This window comes from Rhea pennata, chromosome 5 (assembly GCF_028389875.1).
Source record: "Rhea pennata isolate bPtePen1 chromosome 5, bPtePen1.pri, whole genome shotgun sequence".
NCBI classification, from domain to species: domain Eukaryota; kingdom Metazoa; phylum Chordata; class Aves; order Rheiformes; family Rheidae; genus Rhea; species Rhea pennata.
In genome coordinates, this window is record NC_084667.1 from 16189449 (window position 1) to 16208360 (window position 18912).

Below are 18912 nucleotides of genomic sequence, written 5' to 3' on the forward strand. Positions count from 1 at the left end.
CACTGAGTCTCATCGCAAGGGAGCATTTTTCTCCTATTTCTACCATTGTGATGTTATATTATTACTACTTTTATTTCTCAAGATGAACTTTTCTTCTAAAGTTTATTCAAAAATTGTTGTTGTAATTGCAGAGGTGTCACCTGAAATGCAAGAAGAGACTTCAGCTCCATGTTTGTCAAAATGATCAGTGTGTTGCATCTAAAGAAGCTTCTTTTGTGTTTGGTGATGTTTACAGGCATTAGGAGGAAACTGAGAGGAAAACACTAGATAGCATCATAGTTCCAGCCTCTGCACAATCAGTGGTTATAAAAAATAGGCACTGTCTTTAAGAAACGCTTTTGGTAGTGTCTTCACGTAAATAGAGACCTGATCTTACAGTCAGTTTTGTCTCTGTTCCAGAGAGACCTAGGAGCCATCATGAAAGAGCTGGAGCGGGTTCGGGGAGAGGCTTGGCACCTCAGCCGCACCTACCCACAAGTCAAGGAAAACATTATGGAGAGACTCACAGATGTGAATGAGTGCTGGGAAAACCTGGGCCAAAAGTTCCTGGAGAGGAAGGCAAGACTGAGCCAGGCAGAACAAGTCCAACTCTACTTCAATGACTGTGGGGAGCTGATGTATGTGTGGGCCCCTTGCATTTGACAGTGGGCTGATTTCTTCTCTATCCCTCCTAGGGTTTTCTATATCACACCTGTGGGTGGTATGACTCCTGTCCCAGGTGTTCTGAAGCTTGATTATGGATTTGTTTGAATAATAATAACACAAGGCATCTTCTCGACAATACTCAACAGAATCTATCACACCACAGAAGGGACTATGCCACTCTGCTTCAGCACAGTGTGCATGATAGACCAACATTTTTAAGCTATTTCCTATAAAGTTTTGGACAATTCAGTCACTTTGGATAGTTTTGGTAGTCTCACTGCCGATTCTTTTGGAAGATGGGGAAATTATTCTAGATATTCAAGTAATTTATGTGCTTTTATTAGAGTCAAAGTAACTATATTAAAGACAATCTTCTAGAACAGATTAGTACTTGCTCAAGTGATGGAAGTGCTGGGCACATTTTTTTTAATACTATTACTCATATGTGCATGCTCTCCTGTCCATTCTTATCAAGTGTCAATATTTAGTAGTAACTCAGTTGCTGGGAAATTCCATTTTTTTTTTATTTTTTAATCTGAATTAGAACAAAAGGCTGAATGTTAATAGCATCTACAAAACACCTTTCAAAAAATTAAGTTGAACTAAAACATCTCATTTTGATTAAATCAACCATGCCAACATATCTGTAAGCAGAGGTCTAACGTAAAAGTTGAAATAACTGATGAAAATAATCTTTACTGAAAGTGGCAGATCAACATTATTAAAATACTAGATTTTATCATTTTTATAGAATCATAGAATTGATAAGGTTGGAAGGGACCTCTGGAGATCATCTAGTCCAACCCCCCTGCTCAAGCAGGGTCGCCTAGAGCAATGGCATTTGCATCAAAATTGATACATTCACTATGAATTTTTGAACAGCATTTCTCATAAACTATGGGAATAGAAATATGAGAATTTCAGAATCTGTGAAGTGACTGAAAGGGCTAATCCATGACAGGAGTAGAAATCGAAAGACAGTGAAGTGGTTACTACGGACTATTGGGCACTCGTAATGCTAACAAATAGATCCAGAGCACAAATAAAGCAAGATGCATTGGTTTATGCCAGTTGAGGCTTGTGCCCAGGAATACAAACTTTCCCTTAAAACAGCCTATTGACGGATAGTTTTACGTGAGTGCTCTGTATGCACATGAAGTGCTCTTGTGCATGTTGTTAAGGTTACATGGGCATCTGAAAGCCTGTATGACCCTGTATAAAAGCGCTGTGCTTCTGCTGTTACAGGCGTTCCTTCTAAGGATTTAAATTCTTGTCACTTTAGTATGTAGAGGTGCTGCCGCTGCTTGTCCAGCAGCCTAAATATTGCAGCATCAGTGGGAATATTATAGAAAGTTATAAAATATCTATAAATGTGTGTGTTAGCCTACACCAATGTATTTGTGTATTTGTATCTTTCATGGTGAAATAAAGGTCTGTGTACATATGTCCACATCCGTGGGATGTATGCCTTCCTGGATAGCTAGAGGATTCCGATTCCTTCCATTTTTTTCTCTTTTGACCCTGCTCTGTAGGGCTTGGGCCAATGAGATGCATGCACTAGTGATATCTGAGGAACTGGCAAATGATGTCCTGGGAGCTGAGTTGCTTATCAAGCGTCATGAGGAGTACAAGCGTGAGATAGAGAAGCAGTGGCTAAAATATGAGGAAATGCAGCGGACAGGAGATGACCTGATGAAGAATGGACATTTCATGTCTGTGGAGGTGTGTGGATGATGGATTAAATATGTTATAAATAAAAGTGAATTAGGAAGACTTATGAAATGGGTGGATGCCTGGTTGCGGTATAGGAAAAGAGATTTCAGTAAGTTTTCAGAAGAACTTTTGAAATTCAAAGGCATCATGTATTTACAGATTTGCCTCTCACTTCTTGAGACTTATTAAAAAGGAAAGCACTTTCTAAAGTTCTTCCTCACTCCTCTAAAAACTAAGAGCTAATCATAGAAGGAAGAGTAGTCACTGCATTGATTATGGCTGTGTGGAGGAGCAGAAGATTTTGCTGTTCCATAGAAAAGACGTGCCACACAAATAAGTTTTTAGCATTTAACTCAAAAGAAGTAGGATAAAATACATCACAGTGCAGATCAAATATATGGCAGGGTGAGGTCTATAAGAACAACAGAATCAAAATATGCAATCCTTCAGAAATTTTAGAAGGAGGAATAACTTAACTTTAAAACCACTATGATCCTCTTATCTATGTAACTGTAGATTTTTGATCTCTGCAATGGTCCCAAACTTGTCTTGAGACTGTCAGTGGATTCAGAGATCACAGTTAAAGACATCTTCAGAATGTATGCAAGATTACATTACTTCCACTGCAGAGAGAATTAGTGGGCTTTCAACAGTTTAAGAACTTCCATTTTTGCCCTGCTATAAATGCATAAATTTGTCAAGTCTTCTGGGTTCTCTTTAGTTCCATAATACAAATTGTCTGGATATAAAATTTGACCATAAGACAGCACAGCATGCAGAATATGCATAAAATTACGAAGTATAGCTATGTAAGGTGGAAAATAAATGAATCCAGCTAAGTAAAATGAGGACTCAAACTTCCTTTCTAAATTATGTTAGCATCACAGAATTATCTATAGGTCATTTGTGTCTGAAGGTCCAAATACATGTTTGTTGGATGTCAAAAGATAGTCTAACTGTATCTTTCACCTGCTGGCACTAGAAATGTTATTTTTCTAGATTGAAGAAAAATTGTTAGAGCTGTCAGAGCTGATGAAGAAGGTAAAGGAGAGCTGGGACATGAGGAAAGAGTTGTATGAAGAAAACTGGGAGATTCAGTTGCTCCGGAGAGAGCTAGAACAAGCAGAAGCATGGCTGGCTGCCAAGGAGAGCTTTCTTTCAGATCCTAGCTATGGGGTGAGTACCACCATTTGGCTGAATAGAATGGGTAGGTCTGAAAATCTCAGGCTTAACTTCTGTATCTGTTGTTGATTTTTTTCCACTCAGGATTCAGTGTCTGAAGTAGAACAACTATTGAAGAAACACCAGGATTTTGAGAAGATGCTTGCAGCTCAGGAGGAGAAATTTGCTCAGCTCAACAGGAAAACTAAGGTGAGAAGTAGAGTTGTATATGAGGCAAGATTTTGTCACAGGACAAGCTGGCTCCTTAGATTTTTTGGAGCCTTGATAGAATGAACTCCTGTGGTGAGATGGCGATGAATGACCAAAGCTGAGCTACCAGAAAGAGCATCTGAGAAAAATAAGAGCTCTCTGTAGGTCAGTGGAGCCCAAGTAGCCTGCAAAAGCTCTAGCGGAGAAATGGAAGCTTTGTTCTTCCAGCATGTGTAGCAGAGCATGTGCTGCTGTGTGAGAAACTAGGTGATCCCTCACTGTTACAAAGAGGATGGAGAGACGTTTGATACACTCAGAATTTCAGCAGGTAGCTGCAGGCCCCTAGCAGTGCTGCAGGGTACCAAGCAGCTGAAAGCAAAGTGAGACTGAGGCAGAAGTAGGCCCTTCTCTTCTGGGCATCGTTGTTCTAGAGTGGATCATGTTCAGTAACAAAAATATTCATACAGCCTCCCAGATCCTCTCTCCTTTCTTTTTCAAAACATTTACCTGAAATAACCAGCAAACATAGCGTTTGTATTTGGCATTAGGTTGAAAAGAGTTTGAGTTTGCCTTTTGCGCTGTGGGCTTTTTTTTTTCTTTTTTCAGATTGGCTCAATGTAGGGACAGAGGTCCTTCTCTCAAAATTTTCTATGAGAATACTCTTGGATAATAGTTGTTTCTACAGTAGACTTAAAGCAAGCAGTGCCACAATATAGAGACACAATTTCTCTGGAGGTTATTAAAGTCTCAACCTCTAAAGATCTTAGAAAGGGCTGAAATTCACTGTATTTGAGATTAATTTCCATCAATGTTCATAGCCGGTAAAATAACACTTGGCATAGCAATTAAGACCAGTTCTAACTAAACATGCTAGTGGAGGTACAGTCCTTTAAAGTCAGTGCCAGGAGAAGGTGTATTTGAAAATTATTCTTGCTTAACTAAAATATTTTTAGGTAAGTATCCATAAGTGCACTCACATAGGTAATTTCACAAATGTAATATTTGTGTCCTACAGAGGGAGATGAAACTTCTGAAGCAGACTGACACAGAAGAAAATGATCCAAAGGAGAAAGGCAAAATCATACGGGTTCCCTCTCTGAAAAGAAAGACATCTGAGAAAAGAAGTCCATTGCCAAGAGCAATAGAGATAAAGAGCACAAAGCCACCACCAGCTGTGCCCTTATCAGGCTTGGCCTTGAGAGCTCCCCTTGAAACTATTTTCTCCCCCATCGAGAAGTCTTCAGCGGCATTTCAACCATTCAGTCCTGGGGGAGTCCCAGAGGTGTTGGGCAGCACCAAAACAGAAATGAAAGCTGAGAGGAGGCTCAGTGAGGTTACCCCTCCACCTACACCAAAGCCAGTGGATCCACAAACTGCATCTTTGAAAAGCCACGGACCTCTAACCTCTCCTTTTTCTCCTTCTCCCACAAACCAGCAACTCAGCAGCGGTTTGTTGGAATCACATTCTCAAGGCCTTTTATCACCCCAAGAAAAAAATGCTGGAAGATCCTCCTTCTCTGACCTGCAGACAAAAGTAGTGGCAACTCCACCTGAGCCTGGCCAAAGGGCACAAGATAAATCACTGAACTTACTGCTGTCTGGTTCCTCTCAGGAGAGATTAGAGAATGCATCTTCTGTAAGTGCTGAGGATTTCTGACTCTGTCCTCACAAAACCTTTGTCTCATGCTACCATGGGCTAGTTAAAATAGCAGAATAAAGGAATTTTTGTAAGAAAGTCACAAAAAGTACTGTGCAGTGGTCCTTTCAATGGACTGCCTCGTGAATCCAAAGGGCAAGAACATTTAATGTGCCTTTGCAGAGCCAACACATTCTCTAGAAAGATAGTTGCCTTAACCAACTAGGCATAACTTAGAAGTGTTTTTAATTTGCTCACTTCTATAGACTAGGGCTAGACAACAATGTTAGGCTGTGTTTTTCTTTCCCAAGTTATTCGTGGTGCTGGGTGCTCAGCAGAACACTTTAAAAAGAACCAGAAAATGCTACCTCAAAAAGAGAAAGGCAGGAATTAGGTGCTGCTGCTCTGCAGGTGCTTCTGCTGCCGGCTTTCCATCCTGCATCTCAGCCTGCCTGGAGCCCCCTTTGGCAAATGTGTCCATGTTTGCTCACCATGGCAGGGAAAGCACTGTCAGCTCATGGACAGATAAAAGTTGTTCTCTTCCTGTTTTTCACTTCAAGATATGTATTTGTCACATATCCAAGTGTACCAGTGCAAAGCTATACATCAGTGTAACTCAGCATTTACTGCCTGGTTGTTATAAATAACTGACCATTTATTTACATTGTAAATTGTTTTCAATCACATAAAAATAACATTCAAAATTAAGAAATTTTCATTTTCTCTAGTAGTAGTTTTTATCATATGGTATCACAGCCAAGTCTTTGAACAGCTCTTGATTTCACAAAGTTTGCATGGGAAGCAGACATAGTAATTGTATTGTGAGGGGGTCACGTCTGCCCCTTGAAAACAATATGTGAATGTACCTTGTTCAGTATAGTCATGCTCATTTACACCTCATAATGGGATGTTGCTCCAACTAAGCAAACGGCTGGATTACAAAAGAAACCTTTAACTAATACATTGTGATGGAGGACAGTCCATGACAAAATTTTTCTAAAAGCGGATACAAATTGTCTTAATTTACTTAGTAAATCAGAGATGTGATTGCAATCTAGAGAGGAGTTCCAAATATGCTGTAAATGTAAAGGCTAAGAGGCAGCAGAGATCAGTTCCTCTGTGTGGAATATATCTAGAAATAGCTTCAGAAATTCTAACACATATTTAAGGGCTCCTTTAAAATTAAACAGTAATGTCTTTGTGTGTTACAGGTTTCTGCAAGTCTTCTCTACATGGAGGGATTCCTCGAAAAGAGAGACCAGCTCCTTCCGGGAAGACACCAGGTAGAAACAAAAGCCTCCACTCTGGGTTAATTCATCTTTCCTTGAATTATAATCCAGCATATGACTTCCACAAGACAAACTCTTGCTGAAGGGGCGTTCAGGACTGTGAATTTAATTCATTTCCCACTAAAAAAACACAAAGAAGTCTCCACGGACTTCAGCAGTGCTTGATCTAGTCCTTAGCAGAAAGACAATGGGATTTTTGCCTGTCAGGGGAATCATGCAGTACAGGGTCAGTCTACATTTGATGGGTTTATTAACAGAACCCGGACTGTATGACAGTTAATTACACTCCTCTTTAAAAAGTATCAAGGCTTTGTATCAGTGCATGATGGTTCATCAGCAATGAAAGCCCCGTTCCAATGCTTCTAGGGCTTATAACTTCTAACTGTACTAGAAGTGAATTAAGGTTTCAGTTCATCTTTGGATAGTGGGTGGAAGAAGCGGTTTGTTTAACCCAGTGTGGAAGGAAACTGAAACCTAAGTTCTCATCCTGATAAAGCATATAGATTCAGTTCAGTAGGATAAGGCTCATAACAGGGCAGGAAATTCTCTAATATTCACCACAAGTATGTAGACGTCTGAGTGCTTGCTTAGGTATGGCATGCAAACAGGTTGTCCTGGATTGTTTGTCCCACAGACTATTTCCTCCTCCAAAATTTTTAACCTGCAAGAACTCTTAAAAAAAATGAAAAACCATACTGAATTTCATCATCTGGAAGCAGAATTAGTTATTCCTTTGTTCTGAATACACTGAGTTAAGTAAGTTTGCTGTGTTAACTGCACTCCCATCTCGCCAACAAATCAAAATTATGACATATCTTCCTCAAGATTTTCTTCTTCCTTCTCTCTGACTCATCAAATAAATCAGCTTGATTTACTGGTGTAGCAAAATAGGAATATATACAAGTAATAGGATCTTTCATCCAGAAGGATCCCATGGTGCAAAGCTACATAGTTGGGGTAGGAAATAGTAGCCGCTTTTGCACAGTGTTCAGGGGATAGTTCAGGAAGTGAAGAAGAATTCAGAAGCCCCATTAGAATGAAACCATATATGGACCAAAACTAGAATATGAAAAGCAAGCGAGGGCCAATGTTCCAGCACCTGGAGAAATAAAGTGGAGATTTCAGTGGTCAGAAATAGATACAAGTTTGATAATCCATCTTCTCGCAGAGATGTTGAGATCACAACAGTGTAGAGCTTGATTGCCCCATGTTATGTCATCTGCTGTCCTGGCTCACAAAGAGCCCCTTGTTGAATCACCCACCCCATTAACTACAGCAGGCTCTGTTTTTCTAAGAGAAAATCATGAGCTTCTGTGATCATAATCTGGGCAGGTCCTGGCTCCCTATGAAGCTGCCCACAAAAAATTTCACTACTGTAATTAAATATGTAACTATTAATTGGATTTTATCATTGTTCCTATGCATGTAGCCAGGATCAAGGTCTTGGAAATCCTTCTATGTAAAACTGGATGGGCTCAAACTTGATTTCTATAATGATGAAAAAGAAGCCTCTAAGGTAATATCTTTTTTTTTGAATCTTTCTAGTAATCTGTTTCTCTATTTAAAATATAATTTAAAAAACAAATAAATCAGAGTTACATTGGTTTGGTTTGGGACTAGAGATAATTAATCTTTCAAATGTTAGTTGGGTCAAATCCAACAACTGTTTATGTATAGGAACTGTAAGACTGAAAAATAAGCTTTCAGAAAATTTTCAAACTTGTTCCTCAAAAGAAGTATCTTATTCAAAAATTGCCTTCAAGATAAATGTAATACTCCATTATTCCCTCACTCTTCTTCCTATTGAGTGATCCTAATTGTAATTTTAGAAGCAGAAAAGGCATTGTGGGAGTGTAGTCAGCATGCAAGTTGGAATAGGATTGAATCCTAGAGGAAAGACACAGAAAACATTCTATTATAATTTCATCCTCCTTCAGAATGTATCCACACTTCTATCTCTGAACATTGCTGGTGCCACATGTGAGAGGTTGGTCAAGTATGTTAGGAAAGAGAACACCTTCATGTTACGGTAAGTCATGCAGAGAAGTGCGCTAATAAACGCCTACACAGCTATTCTGTATGGTTGCATTTACTTGCAGTCACCTAAGACTGCTGGTAAGCAGCATAGCTGAAATGTCTTGCAGCACTTGCACCACTCATAAAGACAGGAAGGTATAAGGTGAGACTAACCAGAATGCCTCTCCGACTACCCTTATTTACAGGCTGAGAGATGGGGCAGAGTATTTCTTTGCAGCACCTTCTCAGATGCTGATGGAGGACTGGCTACAATCACTACAGAATAATATAGGTAGGTTCTCACTTGCTTCAAGGATGAACTGTGTTGATAGCAAGGGACGGTGTAGAAGGGCAAGAGAATGAAATATTCTAGTGTTTCCTGAGCTGTCCTTTTTGCCTATGTTAGATAGCAGTACATGAGTCACCTTGCAACGTAATGACCTGGCAGGAGAATATTCAGGGTGACTTAAAAAGCAGCTTCTCAGTTACATGGCATCAAGTTATTCCCAGAGAGGTGCCTTGCCTAAAGACTGTTTCCATCATTTTAATAGAGAGTTACTTTGGCTCTTGATCAACAGCTTTTCTTCCAAATCTAGCTCTCATTCTAGACACCTCAATAGGCAGTGGCATACTAGAAAGGGTGCCAGAACACAAAGATGACTGGTGTTCAGACAAATCTCTTACAGACCCAGAAGTGGCAGGCTGCCTCTAACTCTACTTCAGAAGGTTTTACTGTAGTTCTTGACACTCTGCAGAGCACAGCAACAGACCAAACTCCAGGGCAAAGGTGCAGCCTTTTGTTCCAAACACTGAGACCTCTCAGACAAGATTGAGGCACTTTCCAGAAAGAGACTCTGCTGAAAGACTAACCAGCAAAAGCTCGCTCCTGAGGTAAGGTCTCTGCACTTCACGGCTGAGCAGGTATTACTGTTGTTTGCATTCAGGTAGCAGTCACCTGCAGAGTAAGATTACCTGAACGTCAGAAAGTCCCACTCATCTGTCCCTAATCAAGCAGAATACAGTATTCTTGAGTATGACTCAGTTTCAATCCATATTTGTCATTTATGATGTGCTACAGCCAGTTTTTAAATACGGGACCTCACTGAAGTCAGCTATATCCTGTCTCTAGCTGGTGACTTCAAAATGGGACACACAGAGGAATACTTGTACCACCAGCCTCAGGCTGCAGAGTTACCGAAATGGAGTGTCTGAACTGAAGGCTGGGTTGTGTGCAGGCTCACCAGAAAGAAAGTGGCTCCAGTAGGTAAGGGAGTCAGAGCAGGAGTCTAGAAATCAGTGCCTTGGGTCTTCCTCTGAATATTCTCTCCAGCAGCAGCCAAAAGAAACCCAGCCTTCTATCTTAAGAAGCCAAATCAGTTGCCTAAAGTTAGACTGTTTGAATATTTTCCTCATTTTGAGAATCCAAACACAGGCATTGAAAATACAGCCACTGTCCCTGTCAGGAAATATGGTCCATAGTGTAAATCAGGTTATGCTGCATTTGGGGTCTGTAGGAATCTTACAGACTCTGATGTGAAATCCTAGTCCCTCTGCCAGGTGGATTTTTGGTGCTGAGCTGGATGCCTAATGAAGTTCATACATAAACATAGTGACTTGAATTCATCCAGATTATCCCTGATTTTCTGGTGATGCTTGTTGTTGATAGGCGAACACCTTCCTTCAAAATCAAACCGGAGAAAGAGCCTGCAGAATTTTCCAGAAATTTTAAGGAAGATGAGACTACCATAGCATAAGCCTCCATCACCACGATGAGACCAAAACAAAATGGTAATAATAATAATAAAAAAACTGCCTCCGTCTCTGCTAGAAGCAGGAAGAGAAAAATGACATTTGCCCCAATGAATGTCATACCCTTCACCACTGCATCTTAACGTAGCTCCTCTGGAAATGTGCTGATACATTTTAACTTAATCACTTCCTTGGAACTTACTTTAATTACCCATTAAATCTAGTAAAGCCTTTAAATATAATTAAGCATGGCTGCCTCTGGTATACTTTTGTGGATACAATGACTCCCTCATTCATCACGTCACCTAGGATGTACCAACATGTATCTACTCCAGGTTTCCTAATGGAAGATCAAAGGGACCTCAAGGGAAGTGACTCCATGGGATGGAAATAGAGAGCACTGAGCACTGAGCAAAGCTGTGACTGAACAGCAGCCACCTGCAGGCAGCTTTGCCAATGTCGACAGCTAAGACTCAAAAGCGGAGGGTTGTGCAGTCTGTACATCGCATAGTTAGAGGTCTCTTAGGGTACATTTGTTATATAATTCCTACAGGGTTTTGTAGCCTCTGGAATCTTTCATTTTTACAGTATATTAGCCAGCTGCTTCATAACTATTTGCCAATTCTTTCTGGATCAAGTTACTAGGGAAAAAAAACTGAAGTTACTCCTATTTAGTGGACTCCAAAACTGAAATTATGCATGAGCAATCAGTCTCTCAGTGTAAAAGGGGAGGAAAAGTAGGATGCCAAGGAGGAAGTACACAAAACTTACCACACCTCTGGGAAAGCTTAAAAGCTAGTTTAATTTTACATTCGCATGAGCCTACCAGGAAGCTGGACTGAGTAGAAAATATATGAAATAGTCTTTGGGGGCTATGCGGGACAAGGAAAAAATCATGTCCTCTAGCGTGTTATCTGTACGAAGTCTCACCTTGTTCCCATTAAAGTATTGGCTGTTTTCACACTTACATTTCTGCAGCTAAAGAGTATGTTGGGTGTGCACCACATTACCAGCTTTTTCTCCCCATGGTTCATGCGGAAAGTTCCAGCACGATGCAGCAGCAGTTTCATTAAAGGCAAGTGACCCCCAGCAGCAGGAGTCTGTTCTCTGGCAGAATCCAGTCATTGCACCATAAAGGGCAAACAGATAGTTCAGACAAGGTTTACCCTTGCTAAATCCATGCTGGGTGTTTCCAATTACCTTCTTTCCTTCATGTGCTTGGAAATGGAGTCCAAGTCCATGCTGCATGGAGGGGTTGAGGTGAGGTTGTTGGCCACATCTATAGTTCATCAGATCCTTTTTCCTGCCTCCCCTCCCCCCCAAAAAAAGAAAGCTGTAACATTAGCCTTTATCAGTCATTGAAGACCTCCCCCAGCCACTATAACTCTTCATAGATGATGGAGCAGTAGTCTCTCAGTTGCATGAGACAACTATTTCTGCACTTTTGCTGAGTTTTTCCCTATGGGGAACTAGACAGAACCTTCTCGACAAACACAAACACACACATGCACATGCACTTCCTGGCGTGAGGAGAAGCTCATGGTCCCAATTCCCCATCCCAATAGCAATGCAGTATTGCTATTTTCTTTTCAGTGGCTAAAACTGAGCACCCAAGTGTGAAGACAAGGACCCATTCTAGTCCACTGACCACAAAGAAGCAAGATCTAGAGCCTGATGGAAAGGAGGAGAAACAAAAGAAAGAAAAAATATCTTGAAAAAGTTCTTTACTGTGGAATAAGGGCACAGCTTAAAGCTATTTTCTGGAAAAGATGGTCTGTTTCCCTTCAAAACACTGTTGCTTTGGAAACAAAATGACGTGTCAGAAGAGTACATACTGAGAGAACAGTCTGATCATATAATCACGATGGAAGCAATTTTCAGAAAAGAGTTGTCATCATTTTCAGAAATTGAACAGTCACAATCCAGGTGGCCAGAGCTGCAGGCCTATGAAAGAGTTCAGTCTTTACATATTAGAGATTAATATTTGCAAATGGAAGGAGGTAAGATACAGTCAGGTACATACATTGCTCTCAGGGATGGTCTATTATGCCAGATCGAGTTACTGTGGTCTTGGATGAGATCTAGCTAAGAATAACTGCAACTTGATCCCAGATCTCTATGGATGAAAGATTATTGCACTTAATACTTTGTCTCATCTCATAATATTTTTGTGCCCTGTTTTACCTTGAGATGCTCATGTAAAGGACTTCTGGACTCAGCTGAGCAGACCTTCGGTGTAATAGATTTGCCTGCAGTGCTCTGAATGGCACTCTGCAAAGTCACAGTAGTAGATACAAGCATCAACCTTGCTCATGATTTGACAAAATCCTTTGGCAGCCACCTGTGTGTCAGGCCTGTGAAGAAGGCAAACAAAAGAGCAGTTATTTCCTAATAAAATGAACTCTTCAGGGCTTGCCAGATTCTTTCAGGGAAGACCTTTAAGCTGTCAAAATGACTCATGTATTAGAAATGCAGAACACCATGGGATTAAATTATTGAGTGTAAACCTCCCTTTCTGCATCTGCCAATGTACCAATGCACTGCCTGCTATTTCACTGTAAATCATTTTCAACAATTAAAAAAAAATGGAAATGATTATCAGACCTAGGTGGGCTATAATTTAGGGGGCAGAACATATGACTACTACGATCAAGGCACATTTGCAGAACTATAATGCTAAGGTATATGTTCAATTTGGTAGTTTCTGCAGTATTTTCAGAAGTGTTGCATTTACCAGTTTTCTGAGTAAATAAAGAGGAAAGCATCTCTTTTGACATTTACCAGAGGGACAGAGGTGGGAAGCCTGGCACTGTTGTATGTAATATACTGTTATATGTAAGCATTTAGTGCATTATTGCAAATGTTAATAGAATAAATTAATGCTTTGGGTTTCTAAGCATCCACACCCACAGGTAACCTGGAGCTTACTAGTAAATTATAGATGCAGCATGTACAGCACTTTATATTGTAGTGTAGGTCTCTCAGTATTTTTCCTAATAGGACTTCATGGCCTGCTGGTATCACCTCCGGATTGCTCAGTCCTTTTACACTTTTACTAAATCTAGCTTGCAAAGCAGACGCCTCATGGGCCCTATGATCCCAAATGAGGACCCCCACCACCACCACCATCCATGCAGTTCCTATCCACCTCTGTGTGTCTCATTTCTTCCACCCTGTAAGTTACATCTCAAGGCCAATGTCCTCGCCAGCCCTGCACAGAACGCCGCAGAGGCACAAGCCATTGCTTCCCACAAGGTATAAGCTACTATTGCTCAATAAAATCTCTAGTAATTGCCAGCTGTAACTGATGAAAGTGTGGCTTTTTACACTGAGATGTTTGTGAGATATTTCAACACTGCTTATTCCAGAGAAGCTTTCCCAGCAGAATCACCAAAGAGGGTGACAGGCTGTGCACATCATGATGTACCTCAGCAGTGGAAGGACCTCCCTCCAGGTGCACCAGAAGTAGGGGTATAGTGTGCTCAGTCTGAGCACAAAGATAAAATTACCAGTCTTGTTTTGACTGATAAATTTGATATTGATAAATCTACAACAGTGCTAACTACCAGGACTCAGTTAGGAACAAACTGAAGCAATACCATGTAATCATCTCAGGCCTGAAGTCTGGCTTGGCTTTCCAACCCAGCCTGATTGTGCTCCGTCCTTTGACGTTTCTCCCCTTTTCCATCCTGCAAACTACTCTTCCGGAACTGATTGATGTCCCCTGAATGTGGATTATATACCTATTTTTTGTTACCTATATCAGCGTCATTATTAAAGCTGCTGCTTCTATAGGCCTGGGCACTTACGGTTCTGCTTGGATTTGTCATTCTGCAACAAATACTATTTGGCTGACTCTCGCCAGCTTCCTCTCTCCTCTAGTACTGGACGTTAAATTGTTCTGAGGCTCTAGGAAAAACTTTGTGTCCTTGAATATGGAACTGTGTAGATATGCTATGGATTATTACACACTTTTTCCAGAGGAATCTGGACCAATATGCAATTGTTACAATCCTGGGTTCCCACAAAAAAGACAGTTTTGCTCAGGGTGTGTTACAGTGGCTTGGAAGTAAGGAAGTGCAGTGCCAGGGAGAATGAGAGCCAGGAGAGGCAGGCTTGCTTCTTCCAGTGACTTTGGGTGGGAGAAATGAAAGATCTCACATGAACGTAAGCCAGCAAGCCCATTCCCTCTGCCCCTTCTTACACATACAAACCCACCCTGGAAAAAAAAAAAAAAACACAAACCAAACCGTATCTAAACCGTATCACAAATACCATGGTTTTTCCCTAATACATCTCTCAACGCCCTAAGCATTTCTGCTTCCCAAGGGAAGATGTGCGAGAGCAGTAGTGGGCTCTGCTGAGCACCCTGCTGCCCCAACGCGCACCCAAGCCCAGCCAGGGCACTGGGAGCCCCACGCATGGCTCTGGGGGGACTTTGACTGGCACAGACCAACACTAGGCACATTATCAGCACTACTCACAGTGTAGCACAAAAAACCAAAACCAATTTAAAAAATCTCTCACTCTCCCTCCCTCCTATATATATAACTGCAGCAGATTTTCTTACTAACGAAGGCTGACAGCCTCATATCACAGAGCTCACTTTTCCTGTTGCCGCCACAAAAACCTATTTGTCTCTACACCAGACAAATGTCTCTGCTAAAAGGTGTTTTCTCCTAGGAGGCCCTATCTGAGTGGTGATTTAGCAACATGCTGTACTTGGAAATTGTTAGAAGGTGTGGACAGTAAACCGCCTTCTTTTTCTTTGGGGGCAGAGGAAGAATCACCAATTAGGGCAGGTTTAGAGGTGTAGCTCCTCCCTGTGAACAGGAATGAGATGGTCAGTGCTCTTCCAGGGGAAAGCCCTAGTCTGGGTGCATTAAGATGCAGCTGGGATTCTCACTTTTGTAGCCCTTAAATCCATATGGCTAAGTATAATAACAATAACAAATAATAGGTAAAGTGAAAGTGGCAGACATGCAATTAAAATGGGTCATGAGCTTTCTTCCAGCAACCAAACACTTGTGTCTGGAGGCTCACCTCTCCACCAGGCTAGTAGAAAGCAAGCTTCATCTCTCTGATGCTGGAATAACATTTTAAACCAGTGAAGCAGAGCAGACCAAAAGGAAAGACAGAGCTCAAAATAACATGCTGGTATGAATGCTCACCTGAGCCTCAACTGCAAAACCTGCTGCGTGGGGCTCAGCTTGGCTTCCGAGGCCAAAGGGAAGGAGTGATCAGCTGAACCCTCCAGCGTAGGTTGGGACCTGCATTGCCCTTTTCAACTTAAACACTAACTTACCTACTGGTGAAAGCACTTGGATTTTAGACATCATGAAGGTATGGTGCGATCATGGCTAATTTATTTATTTATACTTCTCTCTGTTGCTGAGCCAAAGAAAAGTTACCTAGCACAAATGTGAGAAGGGCATTTTAGGCTCTTCCTTGAGCAGTGATTGATAGATTTACTTTGAAGTCCCTACTCATATGACAAGGATTTGAGACTCAGTCCTTTTTTTATTTGTTCTGGAGCATGTGTTTCTTGCTTTTTGTTGCATTTTTCTGCTTTGTATTAACTGATTTTCCAGTGGGAGGGAAAAAGAGTGCATAACACAAGGTTTATATAAGTACTTACTGGATACATGCAACATCTAAAGTTTAAATTTGTGTTTTGACTGATTCAAATTATTCCCAACAAGGTGAACTAATCATTTGGGGAAGAGGGGGGGGGGGTTGGCCAGCCTGACTCTCTTATCTGCTGTACCTCTGCTGGTGCTGTTTTCTTTCACAAAAAAAAAAAAAAAAAAAAAAAAAAAAATTTATAGATTTTTCTTTCACTGTTAATAGATTTTAACTACTTTCCCTCAGAAAACAATATTTACAGGAGGGAGGGTATTCCATAGTATAGGTATTCCATACTTTTACCCTTTTTAATGAATAACAATGAAGTTGAGGGAAAGGGTTAGACTTCGGCACATACCTAAACAAAATCACCAAGAGGCAATATAATATCGTCTCTTGGTTGTGGCCCAGTACAGCTGTGTTCCTACACTCTTACGCCAGTCCACTGAAAAAGTTTTATTTGCCTCTAAGATAGATTTTTTTCCACTTTTCCAAGGCTCTCAATGCCTTGGAAAGTTCTTGTGAGCCAGAAGTTCTGATTTGTCCAGCCAGTCCTGAAAGCAGTACCAAGCAGACAGCTAGTGTAAGTAGTGCTGACACACGTCAGTTAATGTGGTCCTCTATTTAAGTGCATAAAGATTTTCTGGCTCCAGTGCTCCTTATGCAGTATTTTATTTTTAAAGATTATATTATTAAACAGTTAGAAGATGCAAGCAATTTCTATTAAGAGTTGTTAAGAGAGAGAGAGAAAAACTTGTTTCCTCTGCGTTTGGCAGCAGATAGCAAGCTCTGTATTTGTGAGATTTTTCCAGAAGAACATCCATCCAAGAACAGGGATCTGGGTGCATTTTGGGTGAGCTTTTTGCATGTGTGAATTCAGCTTCATCAGTCATGCACACATGAATCCTTCAGAGCAGCATGGACCTGCTTAGAAGCATGCCACGTGCCTTGTCACGCATCCCTTCCCTTGGTGAGATGCAGAGAGGTAGCTTTCTTCTCGCAGTACCCGCTTTGTTTTTCATTCCTTCCAGTCAGTCATTTGACAGCACATGGCATAAGGCCAGACAAGAAACAGGGTAAAAGAAACAAACACATAACGTTTGAGGAACAAGCACACAATATTGCAGTGATCCATTCCTTAAGACCCCCCATATATACTGCTAAAGAAAACAGGACCAAGGAGCAGACCTGAGCACTGGTCTCTGATCATCCCTGGTTCTTCACTGTAAATACGCTCCACAGTTTTGCGGCTTTGGGCTGTGCAAACCCTCATGCTCTGAAACAGTAGGCAGGAGCAGTTTGGGAGACGGCATGTGCCACCACCACCTCCCAAGAAGCTGCATGTACAGGACAACCAAGGCCCGTTCCCTTCACCTTGCAGAGTCCTCCAGCACCATCTTGGCAGGCTTTGCCCACACAGACACCCTCAGGTCCTCCTACCACCAGGCCAAAACATATTTCCTCAACTTCATGCTACCAAAACCAAAAAACAACCAAGTAAACCTCCACAACCACCACTCTGATGGACAATGATACAGTGATACTCACATAATTTCAGATTCCTTGAAACCTCTCCTAGGTATCATCTTTTAAGGCTACAGGAGAGGCCAAGAGACATGCATGTGGCCAGTCTGTGCCTTTTGTCTGCAAGATCAAACAGCAGCTCCCAGTCCCACTTTATTTAGCAGTGTAGGCACAGCCTCAGGGGACAGGTCTCCTGGGTAAAGGGACATTACAACACTCCTCTACTTTGCTCTTACAGCCACCTCTATTTGCTTTATAACGGGTTTTAACAGTCCCTCAAGAAAGTTATTCTCCACTGACCCATGTGGGTTACTTGAAAATCTTGTTTGTTTTGGTGCGTCCACATTTTATTGTGCATTTCTGTCTGTATTAGCAGCATTATGAATGCACCAAGCAAGTCCCAGGTACTGGTTGGTGGAGCATTTGAAGAGACCCAATTTTCTCAGTCCCCGTGAGGTGACTTGCTGCCAAGCACATGCTTGCAAGGAGAGCTAAGGAGCATTCACTCTGGCCTCTGAGAGAAATGGGGATACTCTGCAGCAGCAGCGGAGTATAAAAATTAGACGGATGAGGTAAAACAGTATTTCTCATACTGATATGGCTGAGGCATAAACAAAAGGCAATTACACACCTTCACTGGTGATCTATTTTGTAAAGCATTGGCTGTATTTATGGGGCTCCCTCCCGAATCTTTCTTCCTGAAGGCCAAGTCTCCCAGCTTCGGTTAGATACTGTTTTAAGGTCTAAAGAAACCCCAGCTGCCTCTTGCGGAGGCCACCAGCGTCCCTCACTGCCCGAAGGCCTTCGAGCACGGCTGCAAAAAGGGGCGCTGCTCCTGCGGCCCGCAGCAAGCGCGTCAGCCCCAGCCCTCCCTCGGCTCAGCCCCTCGCTGACAGGGCCGCGCTGGAAGAGGCAGGCAGCAACACGGCGCCCAGCGCGCCCCGCCGCGAGGGCACGGGCCCGCCTGCTCCCGGCGGCAGGAGGCAAAGCCGCCGCGGCGCCGAGCACGCGGCGATGCTGCCGAAACGAGGCGGGCACCAGGCCGCGGGAGGCGGGCGCGAGCTGGAGACGGGCTGTGTCCTGCGCAGACCGGTAACGTGAAGGAGTTTCTTCACGAGATCGGCCGGAAGAGCGCAAGACCAGCCTGCGCCCGTGCTTGTGCGTGCGCACAGCCGCGTGTCTGTACACACGTGCACCCGCCCCGCGGTGTCCCGTCTCGTCGGCGACAGCGTCCTGCTCTTCAACTCAAAACGGATTTTCAGTTTCTCCTGCAGCCAGCGTCCGATTAGTTCTTACCAACTCATGGCCTGAATTCATTTATACAGTTGCATTCACAGCTGTTAA

The 18912-nt window shown here is 42.1% G+C and overlaps 1 protein-coding gene across 1 annotated transcript in view; it reads left to right on the top strand.

The window, feature by feature from the left end:
* The window catches only part of SPTBN5 (spectrin beta, non-erythrocytic 5), a 97863-nt gene extending 87179 nt beyond the window's left edge, over positions 1-10684 (top strand). Inside the window, exons 57-67 of the mRNA XM_062575883.1 lie at positions 400-617; positions 2178-2367; positions 3358-3534; positions 3625-3729; positions 4745-5365; positions 6577-6648; positions 8084-8170; positions 8592-8683; positions 8877-8962; positions 9426-9561; positions 10337-10684. Of these exons, the coding sequence (XP_062431867.1) occupies positions 400-617; positions 2178-2367; positions 3358-3534; positions 3625-3729; positions 4745-5365; positions 6577-6648; positions 8084-8170; positions 8592-8683; positions 8877-8962; positions 9426-9561; positions 10337-10424 (1872 nt within the window). The 3' untranslated portion in view covers positions 10425-10684. The remainder of the gene's footprint in view (positions 1-399; positions 618-2177; positions 2368-3357; positions 3535-3624; positions 3730-4744; positions 5366-6576; positions 6649-8083; positions 8171-8591; positions 8684-8876; positions 8963-9425; positions 9562-10336) is intronic.
* The last annotated feature ends 8228 nt before the right edge of the window (positions 10685-18912 follow it).